The sequence below is a fragment of the Ipomoea nil genome, unplaced genomic scaffold (genome assembly GCF_001879475.1).
Source record: "Ipomoea nil cultivar Tokyo-kokei standard unplaced genomic scaffold, Asagao_1.1 scaffold1509, whole genome shotgun sequence".
Taxonomy (NCBI): domain Eukaryota; kingdom Viridiplantae; phylum Streptophyta; class Magnoliopsida; order Solanales; family Convolvulaceae; genus Ipomoea; species Ipomoea nil.
The window spans coordinates 766,613-792,242 of record NW_017617937.1 but is presented as its reverse complement, the minus strand read 5'-3'; the positions used below and the strand labels follow the sequence as shown (position 1 = coordinate 792,242).

The window sequence follows — 25,630 nt, the reverse complement described above, 5'->3', positions numbered from 1 at the left end:
GGTGTGTCCTCGGGTGGGCTCCCAAGCGAGACCCAGTTGGACGACCAGCTTTGGTGGTCAGTGTGTCTCCGACTGAATACCCTGCGGGATTCAGATGGACGACCAGGCTACACGAGCGGTGTGTCCTCGACCGTGCGCTACTCCAGAACCCGACCGGGCGACCAGGCTTCGCTGGCGGAGTGTCCTTGTTCGGGTGCGGTGGCCCCTAAAGGCATCCCCACGGTGGTCGGGACGTTCCCGACCGGGTGCGTGTCCAGAGACGGATATCAGCGGATACTGCGGAGACAATCTTCGTTCATTTAAGTAGCTTCCTTAATTAGTTTAGACGGTTATGGTAGTAAGTAGGCAACTGCATCAGCCCTACGTTAGCCCTACCCCACCTCTAGATTTGACTTTACGTCAACCCTACTTACCTTGTAAGAGTGTCATACTCATGTATAAATATCTCGACGGGATCACCATGTAGAGGATGGGCATTTTTGACGGCCAAACCCTATGGAAATAATATCACATTATTCTCTCTTTTTAATACTTTATCCCTCATTTTTACTATCTCGTACACTTCCGAGATCAAGCACAACATCTTTTCGGTGGTGTTGGCCTGCCGAGCGGCCACCAAGGCTGTGAAAACCAACAAAAGTATTACATTTTTTTTTCAAAATTTTTATATTTTTGCATATAAATAATTAACACTTTATTCCTGATTAATACGAATTATTATATTTGTCAGTATAAGTATTACTTTTCATCTAGACCTGACCTATGACGAAAATATATGAAATGGTCTCACATAAATTTTTGCCATTATTGTAAGTCTTCGATTCAATTAAAAAATTATAACTAAAAAAGAGAAGTTGGATTACAATTTAAAATAAATTGTTCAATAATCTTACTTTGATTAAGATAAGATTTAACTTTTGGTGTTCTGACTGTTATACATGAATCACATTTGATCAATGAGTATTAAATTACTTCAACCCTATAAGTTCTAGTACTGACAGCCCCATAAAGTGAACTAACTAGATTGAAATCCCAACCTAATCCTCCCTCTCCCTCTTCAGCAACTCCCACAAGAAATCATTCCATGTATCAATTGGCCCTGGCAAACACCAATGCAAACAGTCATTATACATTGTGACGTTTGGATTGGGCCAATGACCATAGCCATTAGGATGCCCATCTGGTCTCAACAACATTGCCTGTGTTACATCAAACCATCTAAATTCCCTTCTCCCTTCCTTCACTGCAACTGCAAATTCTTGCTTCTGAATATCATACATATCTATCTTGATGAACTTCCCCAGAATCGTGTCATTCCTCTTAAACGGCTCTTTCCTCACGCATTCCCCACCCTGATCAAAAGCCCCGTTTTCAAAATGCTGTGGGGCTAAAGACCTCAAGAACGTCACTCCCTTAAAATTCTCCAAGCTATTAATCGCCCTTAATGCTGTCCTAAGAGCCCACCTGTAGCTGAAGTGTTCGGTCAAGTGGGTAAGGTTGGGTTCTGGGCAGTACAGGCAGCCGACGGGCTGGGCGTCTAGGTAGAATTTGGTCGGCCGGGAGAACCAGTGGGCGGCGCTGATGATGACGTAGTCAAAGGTGGAGATTTCTGAGGTCCAAGATTCATCCAATTCATCTAGGTATAAATCAATGAGTTCAGTATAGGTTGTTCCTGTCTTCACCAAATAGGGCGACCAAAACACCCTCACACTGAAGTTGTAGTCTTTGTATAACATATGTTTCCGGCTTTCGTCTGTACTGTTTGAAATTTCCACAGGATATGCAACCTGACACAAGAACAACCAATTACACTTCAGGACTTTGAATTATCTATTCATAACTACTTCCTCGACTAACTGATTCATGTAGAAATTCAACTTAGTGCCATTAGACCACAAGGTCCTTGGCTGATTGAGTTACTTATATCAATAGTTATTGCACGGACCGTGGTCCGGACAGCTATGAGGACCACGGTCCAAAAATAATGTCGTTTTGCTTAATTTTATATTTTCACCTAGTTGCAACATACATTTTGTAGAATATAAACAAACAAGAAGAAAAGGGATGTAGAATACAAACAAACAAGAAGAAAAGAGATAATGTATAAATTTTTTCTTTTCTTCTTGTTTGTTTGTATTCTACACATTTTTATAACTACTCATAATGTACATTATTCTAAAACATAATGTACATTATTCTAAAGTATAATGTACATTATTTTAAAACATAATATACATTATGATAGGAATATTTTTGTAATAAAGTTTTGATGAGCCAAATGTACTTTAGATCCCTTAGAATTTAGGTCTTTAGTACAAGCATCATAATTCAGAACATCAAGTCAGTATGCAAAGGAAAATCTACCACGTGAAGAACAAAATTAATTTGGAGAATTAATTTTGGTCCTACAAGTATTCATCCAAGAAAGAAGTATTAAATAATGGCGTTACAACAAATGACTGGATGAGCCTAATGGTGAAATGGTAGAAGTCCTTACTCATAAATGATCACACTTGAGATTGATTCCCCCCAAGGACTTATTTTTTACAAGTCAGAATAGGAGCACAATAGCACGATGTGTCAAGCAAGCAAGATGTTGCCACAAGAAGAATCCATTGCTAAGAGACGTTGGATATTTGAAGATGATGAAGAAGATAATAATTTTTAGAAACAACTTGAAAATCAAGTTGAGATAAAAAATATTATCTTGTCAGGCAAGTTGACAATCAAATCAAAATTGAAGACCTACTATTGTCAACAATATCAGGCTATGAAGATTCAAATTTCAAATATCAAATTGTTCCGCTCCAACGGATATATTTGATTGTCTATAAAAAGCCATGAAGACTTGAAGATACAACACGGATGAACAAGTGCGAATTCTAGATATACAAAGTGCTCAAATATTCATTGAAATATCTAGAAAAGAGACTTAATCTAAATAGTCTCAAAATTAGTTGGAGAGAGATACAATTACCTTTGTATTTGTAATTGTAAAAAGAGTATAGCTGTGTGCAAGATACTCTAGTGAGTGTAGCTGTGTGCAAAACACTTAGTTGGCGTTGAGTATAGTTGTGTGCGAAATACTCGTAGTTGAGTGTAGCTGTGTGCAAGACACTCGGAGTTGGGTGTAGCTGTATGCAAAACATCCGGAAGAAGTGTTTGTGTAGCGCTTATTCACTATTGTAACTGTGTGTGGAAAATAGTGAATTACTCTTAGAAGTGAATGGAGTAAAGTGGACAAGGAATATTACGCCACTTCCAAACCACTATAAATTGCCTCTCTCATTTACATACCGCACTTACATAATTCGCTTTATTTATTTATCATTTAACTAATCCGTTTACTATTCATTGTCTATCTTAATCTTTCGGGTTTAGTGCGTTTTCACGTATGCATGTAACTCAAACTTATCATGCTTAACATTTGAATTATTCTAAGCAAGTTTGACGTGTTGCATGTGACATTCATCATACAGTTGACGGGACACGAAATCTTATTTACAATCTTGAATATTATTGTTAAATATTGAGTGCATCACCTCCTTTAAATATTCAAGATATTCATATCATCCTTACACATCATCTGAACTTATTTAACGTATGCATGTGATTCAATTTATTACTTGGGCATAACTCCTTACACATATTTATTCCGTTGTGCACTTCAAGTTAAATACTTCTCTATTTACTTGTTATTTAAAGTTGAAATTACCAAAGGTTATTTATTGTGAAAAAACTTAGAAAGTCTATTCACCCCCCTCTAGACTTTCTACCACCCTAGCTATAGGGACCAACACATTGTATTACTTTAGATGTTTCATTATTCTAACACGTAATGTACATTATTTTAACACATAATGTACATTATTCTAACACGTAATGTACGTTATTTTAAAACACAATATACATTATTCTAACACATAATGTACATTATTTTTACTCATAATATTCACGACGTTATTTTGGATCGTGTTTCACACAATAATTTACCTGCTTATATAGACTAGACTCTTCTATGCGGCAAATTATTGTGTGGACCATGGTCCACACAATGTTATGTGGACCATAACAAAAAAGTACATTTTTAATATACTAAATGTACTTTATTTTTGTACTGAATGTACATTATACAATATAATGTACACTCAGAACAAAAATAATGTACATCTGTTGAATACAATGTACATTATTTTTGTACTGAATGTACATTATTTTACAATAGACAAAATATGGTCCACACAGCTTGTGTGGACCATGGTCCACACAATAATGATTGCTTTTATGCACTTTGGGCCTTCACCAAGCCTCTAGTCATATTAGACTGATAAATCACTCCGGACCGTTTGGCCAGACCCAAGTATATCATCCAACAAAGTGTTTATTACTTATAAGGGAAAATATAATATTTTTGAAGAAAATGTAATATTTTTATATTTTGATTTAAAAGTATTACTCCCTCAGTCCCATTTTATGTGTCTAGTTCGGTTAACGAGATTTTACTGGAGTTATTTTTAATTCAATTTTTCGCAATATTAAGTTTAGTATTAGTATACAAAATTTATATATTTAGAAACTACACTAAAAGTACTATTAAACACAAAAACTCAAATTTAAAAATAAGTAAATAATATTAAAGAAAATAAACAAAGAAGAAAGAGTTGGTTTGACCAATGAATAATAAGTAGGACAGATAAAATGGGACAAAGGGGGTACATTTTTTCTTTATAAATAACAAATATTTTATTCCTAATTAGTATTACATTTTTAGTATAAGTATTATATTTTAATATTAATCTAACATGTCTCACAAATGAAGATCCGTAAAACGATCTCATCAGAGAATCACTCTAATAAATATTATGTGCACATACAATACATTATACAGTCATATAAGAAAATACTTCTGATTACCATCAACATCTACTCATACAAAATTTAAAATTTACCTCTTTGATTTATAAATATAATTTCTTTAATTATTATTGATATTGTTTGCATAATATATATATATATATATATATATATATATATATATATATATATATATATATATATATGAAATACAATAAAAATAAATTAATTTAATTTGTTTTTTTTTAAAAATTATGATAACATAATTTCTTTTCTGCGTCGCATGGGTAAAATATTAGTATACGTTAAAAGTAATATTCTTCTTATTTTATTCGAATACGGTTCAAATAGGTCACTCAACTGCACACCAAACTACAATTAGGCCATCGAACTAAAAAAAAAAAATGTAATTGGGTCCCTAAACAACACCAATTCATACAATTCAACTCAAAATGACTGTTTTTACCTGAAAATATACTCACGTGATCGTTACTGAATTTTAAAATGTTTTTTTAAAATAATTTTAAATAAAAATTGTTCTTTAAAATTATTTTTAGAAAAAAAAAAAAAAACCAAAACAAAACAAACACCTTCGGAGACGAAGAAGCTGGCATTGAAAACGACAAGACCTTTGTCTACTTTCGTCTCCTGGCCGGAGACAAAGATATCTTCTTCGTCTCCCACCATGGAGACGAAAAATTCTTCGTCTCTGGCAAATTTTTTGAAATAATTATTTTTATTTAAAATTATTTTTAAATTCGTAACCGTCACGTCAACATATTTTCAAGTAAACATGTTATTTTGGATTGAATTGCATAAGTTTGTGTTATTCAGGAATCCATTACATTTCTTTTAAGTTCAATGATATATTGCAGTTTGGTATGCACTTGAGTGATATATTTAATCCTTAGTCCTTTTCTTTTCTTTTCTTTTCTTTTTTTTTAAAAAAAAAAAATAGGAATAATGGTCAAATAGAACCACCAACTATTATACCAAATTATAACTAGGCCATTGAACTAAAAAAAAACATTCAATTGACTTATAATAAAAGTTTGAATTTTTTTATATTTATATATATGCTTGTAAATAAAATATAGTAAACCAATTAGAAATAATAAGATAAAGTCACAACATTTAAAATATCTCTATCCATAACTCAAATTAAATCCAACTAGCTTGTATATTAGGCAACAACATCAACATAGACCAATTCACAGAAATATATGATACATAGAAACATTCAAGAATGATGCATGCGTCAAAAACATTTCTGTCAACAAATTCACGAAAACTCAACAAAACTTCTAAGATTATTTTTCTTCATTAAAAGAACTCACAAATGTAATTTATTTTTTCTAAGGAAAAAAGAAACTAGAAAGTAATGCACCTTAAATTTTAAACATACGCACCTTAAACTATTTTTTTTTTTTTGAATGCTACTGGCTCTATTACATTGTAGTATCTGTTCATATACTTTCTCAACCTACTGAAACACAAGAACCAATAACGCCTCCACTGAGGCTCGAACTCATAATCTTCCAAATGGAAGTCCAACCCGGATACCATTAGACCACATAGTCCTGGTACGCACCTTAAACTATAAACATATTAAATTTTAAACTTAAACACCTTAAGCTTTAAACTTAGGCACCTAAAACTATAAATTTACGCACCTTAAGCTTTGAACTTACGCAAAATTACCATATATATATATATATATATATATATATATATATATATATATATATATATATATATATATATATATATATATATATATATATATATATATATATATATATATATATATATATAAGTCGGTTCAGGTGCGGGTGAGTTTCTCCCGTGCGGTGGCTAATGTGCGTGAGTTTTGTATATAACGTGTGTGAGTCTTGTGCTTAAGGCGCGTGTATTTTGTGCTTAAGGTGCGTGAATTTTGTGCTTAAAATGTGTGAGTTTTGTGTTTAACGTGTGTGGGTTTATGCTTAATGTGAGTAGTTGTTGAAACTTTAAGGTGCGTGTGTTTTGTGATTAAGGTGACATGAGTTTTGTGCTTAAGGTGCGTGAGGTTTGTGCTTAAGGTGCGTGAGTTTTGTGCTTAAGGTGAGTGTGTTTGTGTTCTTAAGGTGTTTTGTTTGTGTGCTTAATGTGCGTGTGTTTTGTACTTAAAGTGAGTCAGATTAATGCTTAATGTGCGTCCACCCGCACCTTATCCCTATATATATATATATAGTCGAGTTCAGGTGCGACGACCCATTCCCGTGCGGTCGTGCGGTGGTTTTCAGAATACACCAATAGTTAAGCAAAATATACATCATCAACGTTAGGAAATGCACTAAAAAAACACACACACAAATTAGGTACGCATACCAAAAACACACCATTAGGTATGACTAAAAGAGCCACACAGTGTTCGGAAATACACCATTAGTGGTAGGGAGGTATATGGTGTATTTTTTGGGTGTGTTGTGTATTTTTTGGTGTATTTTTGCATTTCATTGTTGTGTGTTTCTCTTTCATTATTGGTGCATATTGTTAACACTATTGGTGTATTCTGAAAACCACCGCACGACCGCACTGAAGGGTGTCGCAGCATTTGAACTTTTTTCTATATATATATGTGTGTGTGTGTGTGTGTGTGTGTGTGTGTGTGTGTGTGTGTTAGTTAGAGATCAAATGCGGTGGACGTGTCCATGTGAAATACGAGGTTGAATGATAGTCATTGATCTCGCCAAAATCAACCATTCATATTGAACACAGATTTAAAAAAAAAAATGTGATGACAATTTGGTAATTTTACGTATTGTTCAAACTTAATGCACTATTTTTACACTAATTTGCTTCTTCCTTCCAAGACAAGCATTTTTATTTTTAAATTTCATTAATTTGAATTGTTGATGTAGATTTGATCAACGGCTCATATCTCACCACATGTTCGCACTTAGAGATTTTTTTCGCACCAGATCGCATCCCTATATATATATATATATATATATATATAAAGAAAAATAATTATTTTTTTGAAATACTTATGATTCTTTACAAGGTAGTATCTGTTTTATACTTTCTCAAACATTTTCAGCCCAAAGAAAAATAGTTTATAACTACATTTTTAAAAAAATATTTTTTGTATCCTACATTTCTTTATGTTGAATTTTTTCCGTTTCTTGTTTATGCATGTGCTGACTTGACAAAAAATATAAGAATAATATAACGCATACTCTTAATTTTTACTCATTGCTTAGTTGTGTACTATAGTCTATTTGTATCTTCTATATTTACTTTCTATTAATAAAATCACGACAGAGTGCAGTTGAGGTTAATATATCACTTTGCAAAATATAACGAAGAATGAAAAATAAAGAAAAGGGAAAGCTAAGGCAAAAACATACTCTAGTTAAGAGGCAGACAAGCGACTGGAAATGGTTCCTGGCAATGGAGTCTCCGACGAACGCCAAAGATTTGTTCCTAACAAGCTCCAAGAACCGGCGAGGATCAAACACCGGGAGCTCGCACCCGTCCGGCTTCCACTGCCACTTCAAGTACCCGGAATCCGGCCGCCCATACTTCATGCAATTCTGATGCGGTTGAATGCTGTACCAAGTCTCGTTCGTGTAATAATATGGCGCCTCCGGGCTCGGAACCCATTCTCCGGCGAAGATATCACAGCTCTTCTTCTTCGTCGCCCTGAGACGATCGCCGCTGCTCTCAGCTCCGATACTTTGGGGTGCATTGAGATTAGCAGCGGTAGTGCAGCGTGTGGCGATGTTCTGCGGAGTTTTGGTGTTGAAAGGGCGATGATGAGGAGAGAAGGCGAGGAGGAAGATTAACGTGAAGGCGAGCAGCGGTAGGATAATTATGGTGTGCAGAGTTGGAGATTTGCAGGAGGAAAGCTCCATCATTGACTTCAATGGATCAGAGATGATGATGATGATGATGATGATGAGATCTGATCTAGCGAGAAAGATGAAATGATGGAAAGAAGTAGCTAGCAATGAATAATTAAGTCAAGATGGATGTTTGCAGGATTTAATCTAATTAAGACACCTACAAATTTAGGTAAAGAATCTCATGCAGCTTACTTGGGGTACGTGGCCAGGGTAGCAATTGAATATTTTATCTCATCTATAGTGGTTAATTCTCTCTCTCAAAGTCATAAGTCATAACTCAAGTATCCTAGCTTCCTCGGTCTATAGTCTATAGTATATACTGTCATCAACGAGACCTGTGAGAGCAACCTTAATAGTTTGATTTTTCTTTTAAATTTTTGATAGACAAGAGCATCCACCTTAATATTGACTATCTCACTCAATCTCAAAAATCATTCTTTCTCAATAGTTTTTATTTTTTTTTTTTCAAATTTTTTGTGAATCCGTCATTTTACTCCAGAGTTAATTCCAGCAATGGTCCTCCAACTATAGTGATTTTCCAAAATTAGCCCCCGACTTTTAATTTGGACACTTTAGGTTCCTTGACTTGCAATTTCATTCCAATTGAAGTCCTTTCGTTAGAATACAGTTCATCAGACTTTAAATGAAGGGGTAAACTCGTCCTTTCACCTGTCTATGTATTATTCTTCGTATTTCGCTGTTATACCTTGTAAACATCTCAATAATAGAGGAACGCACACACGAGTAGTCAGCAAATGGGGAACGACGAGGAACATTTTAGGGTTTCGACTAAGATTATCTTCATATATATCACGTATATGGAGAAATACTAAGAATAATACATAGGCAGGTGAAATGATGAGTTTACCCCTTCATTTAAATTTCAATTAACCGTATTCTGACGAAAGGACCTCAATTGGAAAGAAATTGAAAGTCAAGGGACCTAAAGTGTCCAAATTAAAAGTCAAGGACTAATTTTGGAAAATCAATATAGTCGGAGGACCGTTGCTGGAATTAACTCTTTTACTCCACTATATTTTAATTATTTCTTTATCTATTATCATTCAAAAAATTATAATTATAAATTTGATAACAATATTACTGATAATTATAATATAAATTTAATAATAATATTATTGATAATTAACAAAATTAATTTAATTAATAATTATAAATTTAATAACAGATTACTAGAGGTTTATATGGATATGTGAGTTGTCCAATCTCTTGAAGTAGATAAGGAACCATTTTGCAAGAGGAAATCTTAGAGTTAATTTTATTGGAGGACCTTTATCTTCGGTGACAATTTCAAATTTAGTCTCGGATTATTGTTTTTGTCATTTAATACTCTAGATTATCATATTTTGGACACTTTTAGTCCTTTCGATGAATTTCCGGTGAAACACTATTTTAGGCAAAGGTATTTTTGTCTTTTTTTTTTCCAATGAGTTAATTCAATCGGAGGTCATTTGTCTTTGGTAGCATTCCAAATTAAGTCCCAAATAATTGTTTTTGTCATTTAACACCCCAGACTATCATATTTTAGTCATTTTTTGTCCTTCCAATGACTTTTCCTGGTGAAACCCTATCCAATGACTTTTCCTGGTGTTAATGGGTGTTATTATTTCATGTTATATTTGTTGTATACTATAGTTAATAATTATGTGGTGTTAGTTTAGTTGACTAAGGATAGTCTATTAGTTAGGAGAGTTTAGCGTTTCATATCTGTTATACTATTGTAAACTCTATCAGTTGTAACTGAATTGAATTACTATCTCTAATCTGGTATCAAATAGGCTATCGATCATGTCTCTCTCTCTCTCTCCACCGTAAACAGCCCATCCTCACCGCAAAACCACTCCCAATGTCGACCAATTTGTCGGAAAGGACGGTCTCCGCCGCCGGCACTCCCTCACCGACTACCCCGAACCCTCTAGCCTCAGCCCACCACTACGTTTCTATGAAGCTTACATCCAGAAATTTCTTGTTCTGGCGTACGCAGCTCATCCCGTTCTTACGGGGCCAGGATTGCCTTGGATTCGTCGACGGCAGCACGTCGTGCCCATCGCCTACCGTCGACACAGTTCCATCCTCCGGCGACTCAGCGTCTGGTGCGACTGCTACGGTTCCTCTTCCCAATCCGGCGTACAAGGCGTGGGTGCAGCAAGATCAATCGACCCTCTCACTCCTCAATGCCCGATGAGGTCTTTCATTTGACCGTCGGCCGGAATACCGCCGCGGAGGTATGGCGTTCCATCACCTCGGCTCCCGAGTCCTCCACACGCGCACGGTGCCTGAACTTGCTCGGGTAGTTCCAATCGCTAGGCCAAGGTAACGCCTCGCCGGCTAATTATTTGGGGTATGCAGAACTCATCGTAGAAGCTCTTGCGCAGGCCGGCCGGCCACTCTCCTTGGACGAGCAGAATCTCTATGTATTCCGAGGACTCCGTCCGGAATTTAGAGTTATGGCTATGTCTCTCACTATTTCAGGTACTCTGGTGTCCCTCCCACAATTATCCGACTATTTGCAGGCTCAAGAATTCATCATCTCCGATGAATACCCCGTGGTGGTTGATGGCGGATCACACACGGCCATGTATGCTGGTCGTGGCCGTGAGTCGAACGGCGATGATGGCCGGCATGGGTCGAATTAGCAAGGACGAGGTGGTCGCGGCGGCTGTGGTGCGCCGAGATGCCAAATCTGGCGTTCACACGGGCACACGGCTGTCTATTATTACAAGCGATACACGACTCAGCCGTCGGCTCATGCTCATGTGGCGACCTCCGGCGAAGTTGCAACGGCGAATGCGGCAAATTCGGCAGAAGGCTGGTATCCAGATACCGGAGCTACAGCGCATGCCACGCCCGACACCGGAATGATGACTCACTCCGACGAATACAGTGGCCCCGACGTGTTGCGAGTCGGTAACGGCGCAGGTTTGATTATTTCACGAGTCGGTCATGTATCCATCCCTTCTGTGTCTAAATCTTTATGTCCATCTAATGTTTTGCATGTCCCGAGTTTGTCCGTACCACTCTTATCCGTTCACAAATTCACTAATGAAAACAATGTTTATTTTGAATTTCATAACAATTATTTTATTGTGAAGGATTCCAAAACCAGGGCAGTTCTACTTAAGGGACCCATCTCGGGTGGCTTGTACAAACTTCCAGTGTCACAATCGCACTTCGCATTCACCAGTTCCCGCACTACTCCTGCGGTGTGCCATCGCAGGCTAGGTCACCCGCACGGTCTCGTCCTAAATCGAGTTCTCCAAAGTTGTCCGGTTGAGCCAAATAAAGCCAAATCGCCGGGGTCATGCACGACTTGTCACCTTGGCAAGTCTTCGCGGTTTAAGTTAGATAGGGTTGAAAATTCTAGCAATAATGTTCTAGATTTATTATATACCGATATATGAGGACCTGCTATTTGTAGATGACTATTCGCGCTTCTGTTGGTTTTATCCATTACGGGTAAAATCGGACATATATAAAAATTTTGATTCGTTTCATGTGTTGGTAGATCGCCAATTTTCGCGTTCTATCCAAGGCCGACCCATCTCTAGAGTGGGGCCCATAGGTCATAAGATATATTAATATAGTATATATAATATATACTACGTATTACTTAAGTTAGACGAAGAAGAGACAGAAGACTCAAATGGAAGCCGAGAAGACGGAAGATCGAGACATCGCACACTCATGCCGCCCTTTGCCTCGCCGGTCGTGCACATTCAATTCTTCTCAACGGTAAAAACAAAGTTATTAAAAGCTTTGGCAATCAACAATTGAAAAATAACAAATCTTCTCTCCAAATCTGCTTCACCACTCTCTAGTTCGCCGGACGCCGGCCTGCCACCGCCACGTCTTTGCCAAATAGTCTTCGTAATCCCTTTGTGGCTTCAATGCTTCACCAATATAATTCCCCTAATCAATCTCAGTAATTTTTTTGCAAAGATATTTTATGATTTGGTTTTTTTTTTTTTTTTTTTTTTTTTTTTGAAAACTATGATTTGAGAATTAGGAATTTAGTTTTCATAATGCCGTATTTATCTATTGTTTCTTCTAGAATTAGGAATTGTTATTGTTGTTTTTTGATATTAGAATTAGGAATTGTTAGAAATTGGTCGAATTTCAAATGCAAATTAGGCTGATTATAAATTGTTCATTGTTGTTTTTGGAATTAGGAATGCAGATTACTGCATTTTTTATTTTTACCTTGCCTCATGATGAATTGTAGAAATTCTTGCTGCACTTTTTTCTTCTCATAGGTCGTGAATAAAATCTCAATTGAAAAATAAAGGAAAAAAATTAAATACTATAACAAATTTTCATTTACGGAGTTAAAATGTGTAGTCAAATTTGTTTACTATTGCTTGTGTTACTAGTGGTTTTTTTAATATATGGGTTTTTCTTGATGAAAATGTGTTTATTCATTTTACTCGTTAGTAGAAATAAAGATTGTTGATTGACAATTTCACTATTCATAAGTGCGATGTGCTTTTGTTTTTGTTTTTGTTTTTTTTTTTTTTTTTGTTAAGACCAGTTTTATTTATATTGTTGTCATACAATGTTGCCTAATAAACATTTATCTGGAAGTGAAAAGAGAAAAAAAAAAAAAACAAAAAAAAAATGAACAGTTAATAGCTTTTCATATAGGGGCTTTTTTTTAAAAAAAATTTGCCCCGGCCTATAAAATGTTTGGACCGACCCTAGTTCTATCAAGTCTATACAGTCAGATTTAGGGGGTGAATACAGAAAATTACGCACCATATTCCAAACACTTGGTATAAATCACCAGCAATCTTGTGCCTATACACATGAACAAAACGGCAGAGTTGAGCGCCGGAACAGACATATCGTTGAAATCGGCTTAGCTCTTCTCGCTGAAGGCTCAGGACCCCTTCAATATTGGGACTATGCCTTTGAAACTGCCACTTACTTAATCAATTACCTACCAACATCAGTCTTGAACTTTGAAAGCCCATATTCCCGTCTACATAAAATGTCACCACCATACACGTTCCTACGAATCTTCGGGTGTCGGTGTTACCCCTATCTTCGGCCATACAATCGGCACAAGATAGAGTACTGCTCAGCTCCCTGTGTCTTCCTAGGTTACCCTCCGTCCTTTAGGGGATACAGATGCATGGATCTGATAAGTGGAAACATCTCTATATCTATCGCCATGTCCGATTTGACGAGTCTGTTTTTCCTATTTCACAGGACAGCCATCACAGGCTACATCGCCACCGGCTGTGCCATGGGCAGCCGGGCCCATACTACCGCAGCTCACACAAGCGGCTACACCACTAAATCCAGGTCCAGTCACCTCAGGGTCCGAACCCACTCTGCTGGCGCAAGACCCGTTGATAAGTGCATTTTTATCTATATTTTTACCCCATTCTTGAACTCATTTTATTTGTGAATTGCCTAAAAACTTGTGTGAATTGTGACTAATTTGTGTTGGTTTTATTTCAAGGTGCAATCATTCACAACAAGTGAGGAATTCAATGATTTTTGGGAAGATTCGAGCAATTCTTGGACTAAGAGATCAATCAAAGAGTTTGGAATGCATTTTCAGGAGCATCGTACTGCTTCCCGTACGCCCATCCCTCATCCCATCCGAGATCTGAAAAAGGAAGCAGGTGGCGTACACCCTGTCGTACGCCCGTACGCATGCCAGTACGCATCTCTTCTCCCTGATCCAGTTTTCACTGGAAATGCACCAAAAATCATACCCCCTAGCGTACGCCCATCCCTGAGGGCGTCCCTACCTGCTCTGCCCCTATTTATGCTCGAATTGAGCTCTTTTTCCATGGTTTTGGACCTTCTTCCAACCCTAGACATTTCCTTTCACTTCCTTTCATACTTTAGTGTTAGATTAGGCTTAGATTTAGGTTCTTTAACACATTTCAAGCTTGTAATCAAGGATTCAACACTTGGATTCCAAGATTTACCATCAATTTCTTAGTGAAGTTTTCTTTTCCTTATCTCTTTCTTTTGCAAGATTTATGTTTAATGCTTGTGTTTTTGTGCTCTCTATGCTATTTAATCATGTGTAGTTAGTTTTTGGACTTGAGTTAGGGTTGTATTATCTATCTTGATGCTTGATTTGTGATTATTGCAAAAAGGGGGAAGAACTCCAACCTAGGGTTCATGTGTTTGTGAAGGTTTTGTATTTATATCTTGTTAATGTTTGATGTACACATTCATTAGCTTGTTTTTGGAGGATTCCTTGCCTCAACAAGAGTTGGGTGATGAATCCAAGCCACCCCTTGCATAGACCCGATTTCTTCCTACGAAAATAGGAGAAATTGGGGGCTTTAGATGCTTTGTGTGCTTGATGGACTTGGAATTGATTCACCACGAAAGTGGGGCAATTCCTTGTTCTAATCCTTGTTTATTAATCACGAGAATGGTTCGTAGACTAGGATACCTACGTGCTTTCCCGCTTGATTCCTTGGTTACTTGTTCTCCCTAATCCCTTAGGTTGTTAAAGCATCTAGATGATAATGCTCCCTAGCTTGAGTCCTATTTCTTTATTTTGTGTTTATCTTTGTGTATATGTGTTAGTCTTATCATTTCCTTAAACTTGTAGTTTGTTTAGCTTCTTGTTGATTTCCTTATGCTAGTGCCTAGTTTATTGTGATTGCATATTGCGTGTCATATCCCCCAATCCCCTGGGGACGACATAACACACTCGTACACTCACCATCACTCATTTTTGCTACACCCAAAATTGGCGCCGTTGCCGGGGATTGGCAATTTGGTGGTTCTATGTGATTGTTTGTTTCACTAGCATTAGAGTTTAGGGAATCTTAGGAGACTAAGCTTTTTCTTTCTTTTTGTTTATTTTTTATTGTTTAAAGAGCTAATTGTTTTACCTTGTTTGAGTTTTGGTTGAAAGATCCATACTTTGTCCATACGCTCTAGATTCAAAAGGGGGAGCTTTTACCACTCAATCAAGAACTTTCACTATGGATGAGTATGCATTCCAAGGAGGATATTATGATTCTCAATCTTATGGGGGTAACCAACATGATGGAAATGGAGATCCTTGCACAACTCAACCCCACCTCCTAACCATTACTGTGATGCCCAATCTCAATATTTTTGTCCACCACAATTTCACCCCCAAAACTCATACTCTCAATACACTCCAAACTGCCAAAATTCTTACCCACCACAATCCTACCAAGACTCACTTTACCATTTCCAAGACCCCCAATATGCTTCATGTGATCAATACCCTCACACCCAACAAACATCTCCATACTCCACCTACTCTTCTTACCAACCAAACTCACCTCCACCACCCCAAAATCCATACCATCAAGGCTCATCTCTAAATCATTTTTCCCCACACACTCAATGCTCACCAAGTGTAAGGAGGAATGTATTAGATGAGGAGACATTAGCATTAGCTAAGCGTTGGGGAGTCACTATTGTATCCGATGGTGACATTGACGATGATGGCTATCCCATGAGACCGAGTGAAGAAGAGTATGCCAATAATCAATGGGAACCTCAAGAGCCACTCTATCAATCAAGAACCTCAACAAGAATGCCAACCATTTGATCAAGATCCAGAGATGAAGTTTATGATGGCCAACATGCTTAAGCAAATGAATGAGCAACAAGTTCTGCTAGACAACATGATGGCTCAAATACAAGGTTTGACAACTCAAGAACCCGTTCAAGAATTGTCTTCCAATGTAGATGTTCTACAAGAGTTGCTCTTGCCAAATGAAGGTCATGTGGTTGAAGAAAATAAAAAGCGAGGTGAGAACATTGATGGTGAAGATGAAGATGATGAGGTCTATGACGAATGCATTGAGATGGAGACATTGAGTTGGAGAGAAAGTATAAACTTGCAAGGGAAGGGTGATAAGGAGCAACTAGAAGATGGTCCAATTGAAGAAGTGCAAGAAAGTGATGGTGTTGGGGAAGAAATAAAAGATGAGAGTGTTGAGGAAGAAAGGGAAGAGAATATAGAAGTTTGTGACAATGATCACATTGTAAGTTGTGCATTTGAAGAGAATTTGAATGAAAATGTAGTCGGTAGAACGGAAAGCTTGAATGAGAAAATCCCAATAATGGAGCTTGTTGAGATTTTTAGAAGAGTTTGGGAACCGGGAGGAGTTAATAGTTTTGAGAGTATTGGCCCACATTGGCCGATATTCATATCTAAGGACTCCCAATTCTTATTGGTGAATGACAAAGTCCCAAAGTTCTCCTTGCTTATTCAAGATGGGAAATGTCAAGAAAAGAAAATGTGTGGAACTAAAGAGAATGATCAAGCTCTTGTGTATTATCATGATCCAAGGTTTAGAAAGAAGACATCATTTGATTTGTGGATTAAAAATGGATTTGAGGAAGGGGTATGTTTGAAGTTTGATTTAGATGAGCATTATTTCTTAAGCTTTGAAGTGGTGATGTTGAGCTTAAGGGAACATATTGATAGCCACCACTTGAAGTGCTATTTGGAAGAAAAGGTTGAAGAAAAAGAGATAATGATTGAAGAAGAGAGCATATTCTTAGAAGTGAATCATTGCAATTTCTTTGAGAAGAATATGTTACTTTTGAGCTTAAAGGAGTTCCTTAATGCCCGACATTTAAGGACATTCATTGAAGAGAAAGTGGATGGAGAAAAGAAACTCATTTTCATCCAAACATGCAAGGGTTGTTCTTTGAGAGGTTGAGTCGAGCTAGCGACGTTAAACTTAGCGCTTCATGGGAGGCACCCCATGTTATCTTTCATTTTATTGCACTTTACTTTTTTTTTCTTTACACTTTTATTATATATTATGCTTTCACTTGTGCTTTCATGTATAAATTCTCTTGACTCTAGGAATGACACCAAGGAGTATGCTCAATTCCAAGAAGGCTTCATGATGATTCTTTGACACAAGAAGATTCATTAGGGGAGTCTCATCTACCTTCTCTACTTTCTTTAATTGTGTATAGTGTTTTACTTGGTGTAGATAGTAGAGATTGTGCTCCTTGTGCTTATTGTGATATCCTCCCCCCCCCCCCCCCCCCCCCCCTTGTTCTTTGTTATCTTTCACATCGAGGACGATGTATCCTTTAAGTTCGGGGGAGGGGATAATTTGGGTGTTTTCTAAAAAAAAATAATAAATTTTTGAAACTTTGCTTGGATGACTCATTGTGCATAATATTTGGTAAATTGTCTTTCCTTCCTTGAAGTTGTGATTACTCCCCCTTTGTTGGTTTGTGGTTTGTTTTGGTGGAACTTGTTGCAATTCAACTTGTGATTGATGAGCCAATGGATAATACATGATTGATCTATTCTCTTGCCAATAGCCTTGTTAACCACTTAATAATTGAACCAATTCTTGATCTTGTGTGTTATGCATTGCTAGTGAATGCTTATGTGAGATTCCGGTCATGGTTGTTTTGCTAGAACTTGCCTCATTACTCCTCGTGTGAAACCTAAGATTTGCATGTTTAGAAATGATTTAGGCCATTTTTGTTTAGCCCGAGCCTTTAAAGCCTACCCCTTACATATGTTATTACTCCTAGTTGTCCCCGTTGAGCCTTTTGTTTGTTTAATAAGTGCTAAGCACTTGTCCCCTCTTTGTGATTGTTTTTCCTTGTGTTAACCCTCATCATTTAACCCTTAACCCCTAGTCAAAATGTTTCCCTCCACCCTTGAGAGAATAGAGCATTTATTCTTTTTCTTTGAAGAGATCTTTATTGGAGCTTGTTTTGTTAGCAATCTTCTTGATAATTTTGTCTAAGTGTGGGGGTATTGGTTCATGGAATAAGTTTGTTTATTGGTTTGAAAAAAAAAAAGAAAAAAAAAAGAATGATGTGAAGATTGAGAAAAAAAAAAGTCATGAAAAAGAGATGAAATGAGAAAAATGAAAAGAAAATGAAGAAGAATAAAAGTTTGAAAATTGATTCTAGTTTGTGTTGAAAGTTGTACTCAACCCCCACCTCTTTAGAGGGTTGCTTTGTGTTCCATTGTAAATTGCTCCTTAGTTTATAGATGTCATATCTCTTCTAGCCTCAATTGTGAATAAATGTGAAATTATCTCCTTTGTTTATTTTCCATACCCCTTCTTTGTTAGTCATTCACCCTTAACCCCATTACAAGCCTAGTAAAGACCTACTTGATCTTAGCATGCAATCTTAGAGTTGAACTAGTGAGAGTATGAAGGGCAAGCCTATGGAATCTCATTCAAAGCCAAGTTTTGCATAATCTCAACTTAGCATTTGTTCACACTTGATCATCACACACTTAAATAATTTTGGTGCTTGGTTATTGGCTTGAGAATTGAACTTGTGTAGAAGGCTAAAATGATTCTTGAAACAAGTTGTGTTGTAACAAGTTGGATTGTGGTTTGATAGGTTGTGCAAAGTGGGAGAATGATCAATTTCATTGCAAGGATGGTAATTTATCGCACCACTTGCTATTGAAGGTCTCGCACCAGCCAGGACCCAAAATGTGACAACCCGTGTTCAACCACATGAACGGGGGCATGTCATTCGCCTCCGTCACATGACTCGAGGCACAAATGAGCGCTTTCATGCCTTAAGTGCAACTACTGATCCGACTTGCTACTCACAGGCTGTAGGGCATCCACAGTGGCATGAGGCCATGGACCTGGAGTTCAATGCACTTCTTCACAACAACACTTGGTGTCTCGTTCCACCAGAACCACACATGAATATCATTGGGTGCAAATGGGTGTTCCGCACCAAATGCACCGATGATGGTTCGGTGGAACGCTATAAAGCACGCCTAGTTGTTAAAGGCTTCAATCAGGTAGCAGGCGAGGATTTTTTCGACACCATCAGTCCGGTTGTCAAACCGACTACGGTCCGGATGCTCTTTTCTCTTGCTGTGTCAAACAGCTGGACTCTGCGCCAGTTAGATGTACACAATGTTTTCCTTAACGGCCACTTGGTAGAGACGGTATACATGAAACAATCACCGAGATATGAAGACCCGGCACATCCTGGTCACGTCTGCCATCTTCAATGCTCTCTGTATGGTCTCAAACAAGCCCCCCGGGCTTGGTTTAAAAGACTTCATGATTTTGAAGTGTTTGTAGGGTTCTCACCATCCAAAACAAATGTCTCGCTTTTTCACTATACTTCCGACTCTTCACGGGTGTTCCTGCTCGTTTATGTCGACGACATCATTATGATGGGAAACGATGCCGCTCTGGTCAATACTTTGCTCCATCGCCTAGCTTAAGCTTTCAAAATCTGAGACCTTGGCAAACCGGGATTCTTTTTGGGCATTGAAACAATTGCGGTAGAGAAAGGCTTAATACTCTAACAGCGGCGCTACATGACTAACTTGCTAAATCGGTCCGGGATGGTGGGCTGCAAACCGCTTGCCACACCAGCTGCTGTTACACAAGCGGTAACTCCTTCAGCGCAACCGTGTGAGAATCCAACACAATACCACCGCATAGTAGGCGCCCTGTAATACTTGACTATTACTCGGTCGGACCTCTCTTATGCGCTCAATCGCCTGTGCCAGTTTATGCACTCTGCGACTGTTGACCACTGGGGCCTGGTGAAACGTGTGTTACGGTACATCAAAGGAACTCTCGACTATGGCTTGCGCCTCTCCGCTTCTTCCTCCGCTGCCATTCATGCCTTTTTGGACTCTGACTAAGCTGGTTGTCCGATTGACAAGAAGAGCACGAGTCGGTATGCTGTTTTCTTAGGCTCCAACCTCATTTTTTGGCTCTCTAGGAAACAGCGCACCGTGGCCCATTCGTCTACTAAAGCTGAGTAAAAAGCGCTGGCTGATGTGTCGGCAGAAGTAACATGGGTCGTCTCATTTCTACATGAACTTGGGTTACACTCTGGACAGCCGTCGACCTTAGTGTGACAATCTTGGGGCGACGTATCTTTGCACCAATCCGATTTTTCACGCAAGGACTAAACATGTTGAAATCGACTATCATTTTGTCCGGGACAAGGTTGCCTCTAGAGACTTCGTGGTCAACTTTGTATCTACCAAAGACCAGTTAGCGGATATATTCACCAAGCCGTTGCCAGGGCCGAGGTTTGCTGCACTCCGGGACAAGCTCAACATTGTGGCGCATCAACCTTGTGCTTGAGAGGGTGTGTTAATGAGTGTTATTATTTCATGTTATATTTGTTGTATACTATAGTTAATAATTATGTGGTGTTAGTTTAGTTAACTAAGAATAGTCTATTAGTTAGAACTTAGAAGAGTTTAGCGTTTCCTATTTGTTATACTATTATAAACTCTATCAGTTGTAACTGAATTGAATTACTATCTCTAATCCCTTGTGAAACCCTATTTTAGGAATTGGTATTTTCCGATGACAAAGAAGAAGGTTCTTTCTGTTTTTTTTTTTTTTTTTTTTGCTCTACAGTTATAGTAAATGATTCACGAAATCATAAACTAAAATAATAGCGATCAGACTAAAGCCTACTGAGTGACAACATCCTAAACTTTCCAACTATGTTGCAAAATGAGACAAGAGTCGGGTGAAGGAGATAGTCCACAACGGAAGAAACGTAAATCAAGAAAATAACAATATAGAAAATCAGAAAATTTACAAAAAAAAAAAAAAAAAAACAATTGAAGAGATGAAACGATTGTTTGGAACTAAATTTGAAATTGCCACAAAAAATAAAGAACTTCTAAGAGAATTAACTCGTTGGGAAAAAAAATTAAAATGAAAATACCTTACTCAAAATAGGATTTTATAAAAAAAAATGTCATTGAAAAGATCAAAAGTGTTCAAAATATGATAGTTTATAGTGTTAAATGACAAAAACGATAGTCTAGAACTACATTTGAAATTGTCACTAAAGACAAAAAAAAAAAAAAAACCTCCGCTACAATTAACTCTACTTTTACAATCGAAAATGCTTTAGAAGAAAAATAATGTAGAAACAACCCTAAACAAGTTGGTTTATCGACTAGGATCACCTCCTAAATTTGATCAAATTTGAAGGCCATTTTCACTTCACCTGTGAGAAAGCTAAGCACAATATACACCACAAGAAAAATGTTCAACCATAGGAGATGAATATCATGTGCTAGCTTGACAATATTTTCTACACAGTTCTATCAACAGAAAGAGATATATCCATCCTATGATTCTACTCAGCATTTGTTTAGTAGAAAATATGGGGGAATACACCTGGCTTTAGATAGCAGTTCAATCTAAAGAGCCCCCACAATAGGCCTTTTATCTCACTTACAAAGAGAACAAAAATCAGTCGCTTGTGAAAGCTTCGGTTTTACTCCCAAAATCTTCGGCCCCAGCCGCTGTGCATTGAAAGATAGGGCTCACTTGAGGATGAACTTTCATATATCACGTGATCACCATTTTGATGGTGAAGAATAACGAGAATAGATGTCAGAGGGAGGTGCTGATTCTCCAAGAAGTGTCAAATGCAATGGAGATGAAAATCCATTCGAAGCTTATCTACGAACAGGGTTCCCCCCACGTGCTGCTCCATCATACCCCGTTCCAGTATGACCAGATGGTGTTGCAGACCCATAAGCTGGATTTCTTGGAAGTCCAAGTTGACCTTGAGCCCCAACACCTCCTTTCCCAGTTGTGTCATGGCCAGAGACCATTGTGGCATCATAATTGGCTCCACTTGGTAAATCATACCCAGAACCTCGGTTTGCATCATAACCAAGTGACCTGTATCCGTCATATCCAGGGCCTGTATGAGTATCATAACCAGGAATCCTCTGAAGATCGTACCCAGGCCCCCTATGTGCATCATAACTGGCTCCCGTTGGTCCACTCTGTGGATTGTAACCATGTCCACTTGCGCCCCTTTGTGCATCATAAGCAGGTGCATTTGCCACCCTTTGTGCATCATAGCCAGGTCCTGCCCTTCCAATTTGTGCATCATAATTGGGCATTTTTGAAGCATCATGAGTGGGTTTTGCAGAAGTAGGCCCAGGGTGAGCTCCAAAATTTGGAGAATTACCGATAGGAGCAGCAACTCCACTAACATTTCCCATAGGTGGAAGAGGGCCACGTCCCTGCTATGGAATGGATAGAATTGTTTAACATTCACATTGATTCTGCCTCCAAATTCAGAGAAAAGGTTGCAGTTTTCCGACCAAATGTAGGAATGATAAACTTAACTTTAATATCAATAATGCATTAAAAAGAGATCATTAAATGCATGTTAAATTATAACAAGGCTTGCCACAGAATGCATCATTACACATCTGAAAATGATGTAACATAAGAAATAAAAATAACTACCAGTTCACAATAAATAGTTTGATAAAATGGTTATGACAAGATAATAATTATGTCATACAAACATAAAATGCAAGTAAATAGTTGCAATAAGCTTTTGCTCACACTGCAGAGTATAACCCAAAGCACAGTTTAGGCAAAGAAACGGAAGTTAAAATATTTCAATAATGAACAGTTATGAAATAGAATTTTCTATACTAATCAATATCAATATTATAAAAAAAAAAAAATTGAAAGTTAGCATGGACAAGTATGTTGTTTGCTCTTTGGTCATTTGTTTCAACAAATAATGCCAGAAAGTTACACTATTCATTTGCAGAAGTTGGTTTTAGAATTTTGCAGTATAACACACAACACTTATAAATAATAAAATAAACCATCAAATGCCAAATCTTCACTTTATTGATTGCAGTAAAATGACTTGAGAAAGCACAAACAAAAAGTAAATGCACACAATATACAAACCTGAGCAACACCATAGCCATCTCCATAAATATTTTGTGCAACAGGATAATGAGTAGCAGCATCACTCTCATTATGTCCCATAGAATTACTATACGTTGCACCTGCATTTGTATTACACAGAACTAGATGATTTATAAATGGAAGATTGCTATATGCAAAAGAGAGCAATAAAACTACACACACGCACATATAATATAATGTATCCCAATGTATATATGATAACACAAAAATAAGACCACTATATCAGTTTTGTTTGAATATATTATTATATATAACTCACGGAGCACATATTAATAATACAGATGTGTATATATATAATACCAGTTCTGTCTAAATTAGCCGTATTATTTAATTCTGCCCGAAGCTTTTCCACTTCACTCGCCATGGTCATGTAGTTCTTTTCCATCACCTTAAGAGATTCAATGTGATCATGGTAAAATTTCCTATCATACTCATAGGTTGCCCTGCATTAACCAAATTACAGGACATCAGGCATTATCCATTAATAATAAGTTAGCATGTGGGAGACAGCAAAAAATAAGTAGAAAAGGATAATTAGCAATACAATGTCCACCAATGCGAGTATGAGCTATGAATAATTGAATAGCAGCTATCCATCTAGCAGCTTCCACATTATTTTACTTCAAATGCCTTTCCACAATATGAGCCAACCCAATATGATTATTCTATCCTTTATGAATCAGGTTAAGTATCAAAATATTTTTCTCCCATATGGCATAACATTCTTATGAATTCTATTCTATAAAAAGGAATATATCCTGTTCTAACAAAACAACACCATTATCTTAGGGAACCGAAAAGTAAACTTAACTAACTGAATCATTACCATACACCAAAAATCCACAACAAGAGGAGGTACAAAGAGCATGATGATGATAGAATGGTGGGCAGGTTCCACTAAGAGAAAAAGGACCATCTTCTGTTAGAAAAGAAGTGCAAAGTGCCTCCTTGTTATGCCAAATTGCAAATGAATACATAACCTTCAACCTTATACTGGCAATATACAATGAAAATTTCCTAAACATTTGAGCACTCAACATTTCACAACACCTAGGAAAAGAATTTACCTGCAATGGCTGTACTCCTGTCTCAATGCTTCCAGCTCAGATAACAAAAGAGGAATCTGTTGTGTGTTAGAGTGAGTCCTCTGAAGATCTTGATTCAGCTGCTGCACTTTCAAAATAAGTTCCTGCCTTTCAGTAACCAGATTCTGAGCTTCGCCCCGTGCCTTCTGCAATTCTGCTTTAAGAGGATCTGCAGCTTTTAATTCAGCCTCCATCCTAGCAATTTTATCCTTGAGGACCGTTGTCTGTTGTTCCTTCTCAGATTTCATAGCCCCTATGTGAGTGTGCAATAGTTGCAGCTCATGTTTTGCAGCAGCAAGCTCTTGCCTCAACGTTCCATGGGTGGCGGCAAGCCTATGGTTTTCTTTTGCAAGTTTTTGCATCTCTGCATGTTGTGTGGCAAGCTTTTGCTCCATAATCTCGGGATGAGGAAGCATCTCAAATGGAGGGAAACCACCAGGTGGGGGCCGAATCGAATGACCATAAGGATCAGGATGCACAGTGCTTGGCCCTAGGGGAGGGTGTCTTAGGAATGGAGGCGGTGGTTTACTTTTGCTACCCATTCCGGATTATATTCCAGGCCTTCAACCAACAACAATTACAGTGATTAGGGCACCAGCCAATTAACAGATTAACAGATTACCAATGAGCAACAATGAATCATCCACAAAACACAATCACATTTACAAGTTATCAATTAACACGGCATAACATAGATAAATGAAATGAATATCTAATTAAAAAAAATACTCGAAATTTTCAATTATAAATGAAAGATCTTCTATAGATGATTAAATATCATACCCAATTGATATATTTCCGAGGAGAAAACGGAGAGTTGCCGGAGACGGGAGGGAGATCGATGAGCGACGACTCCGGCGAGGCAGAGATAAGTAGACCCCGAAGACGGAGGGTGATTGGGCGACCGGCGACCGACAATGGTGAGGTTGAGGACGTGAGAGAGATTGAGCGAGAGAGGCAGCGACTCCAGAGAGCAAGCGAGCGACTACCTGTGTGTGTGAGATTGTGAATTTGTGAGGGACTGTTTAGGGTTTGAGTGTATGACCATTTGAGGGCT

General features: G+C 37.6%; 2 protein-coding genes across 6 annotated transcripts; both read right to left on the bottom strand.

Annotated features, from left to right (window-relative positions):
• Window positions 1-994: 994 nt before the first annotated feature.
• LOC109188826 (protein trichome birefringence-like 19) lies at window positions 995-8,753 on the bottom strand. The gene is made up of 2 exons (XM_019339463.1): window positions 8,247-8,753; window positions 995-1,787 (listed from the first exon to the last, which is right to left on the bottom strand). The coding sequence occupies exons 1-2, from the start codon at window positions 8,751-8,753 to the stop codon at window positions 1,038-1,040; spliced, it is 1,257 nt and encodes a 418-aa protein (XP_019195008.1). The 3' UTR covers window positions 995-1,037.
• Window positions 8,286-25,630, bottom strand: LOC109189123 (protein FLX-like 2). 5 transcript variants are annotated; one of them, XR_002055541.1, is made up of 6 exons: window positions 25,357-25,630; window positions 24,556-25,134; window positions 23,789-23,931; window positions 23,468-23,589; window positions 22,092-22,779; window positions 8,286-8,296 (listed from the first exon to the last, which is right to left on the bottom strand). XR_002055541.1 is itself a non-coding variant. In XM_019339870.1 (5 exons), the coding sequence occupies exons 2-5, from the start codon at window positions 25,113-25,115 to the stop codon at window positions 22,198-22,200; spliced, it is 1,407 nt and encodes a 468-aa protein (XP_019195415.1). In that variant the 5' UTR covers window positions 25,116-25,134; window positions 25,357-25,630; the 3' UTR covers window positions 21,602-22,197. The 5 variants fall into 5 exon arrangements, 4 of the variants coding, with proteins under 4 accessions (XP_019195415.1, XP_019195416.1, XP_019195417.1 ...); XM_019339870.1 differs by lacking the exon at window positions 8,286-8,296 and having other exon boundaries at window positions 21,602-22,779; XM_019339871.1 differs by lacking the exon at window positions 8,286-8,296 and having other exon boundaries at window positions 21,602-22,776; window positions 25,357-25,629.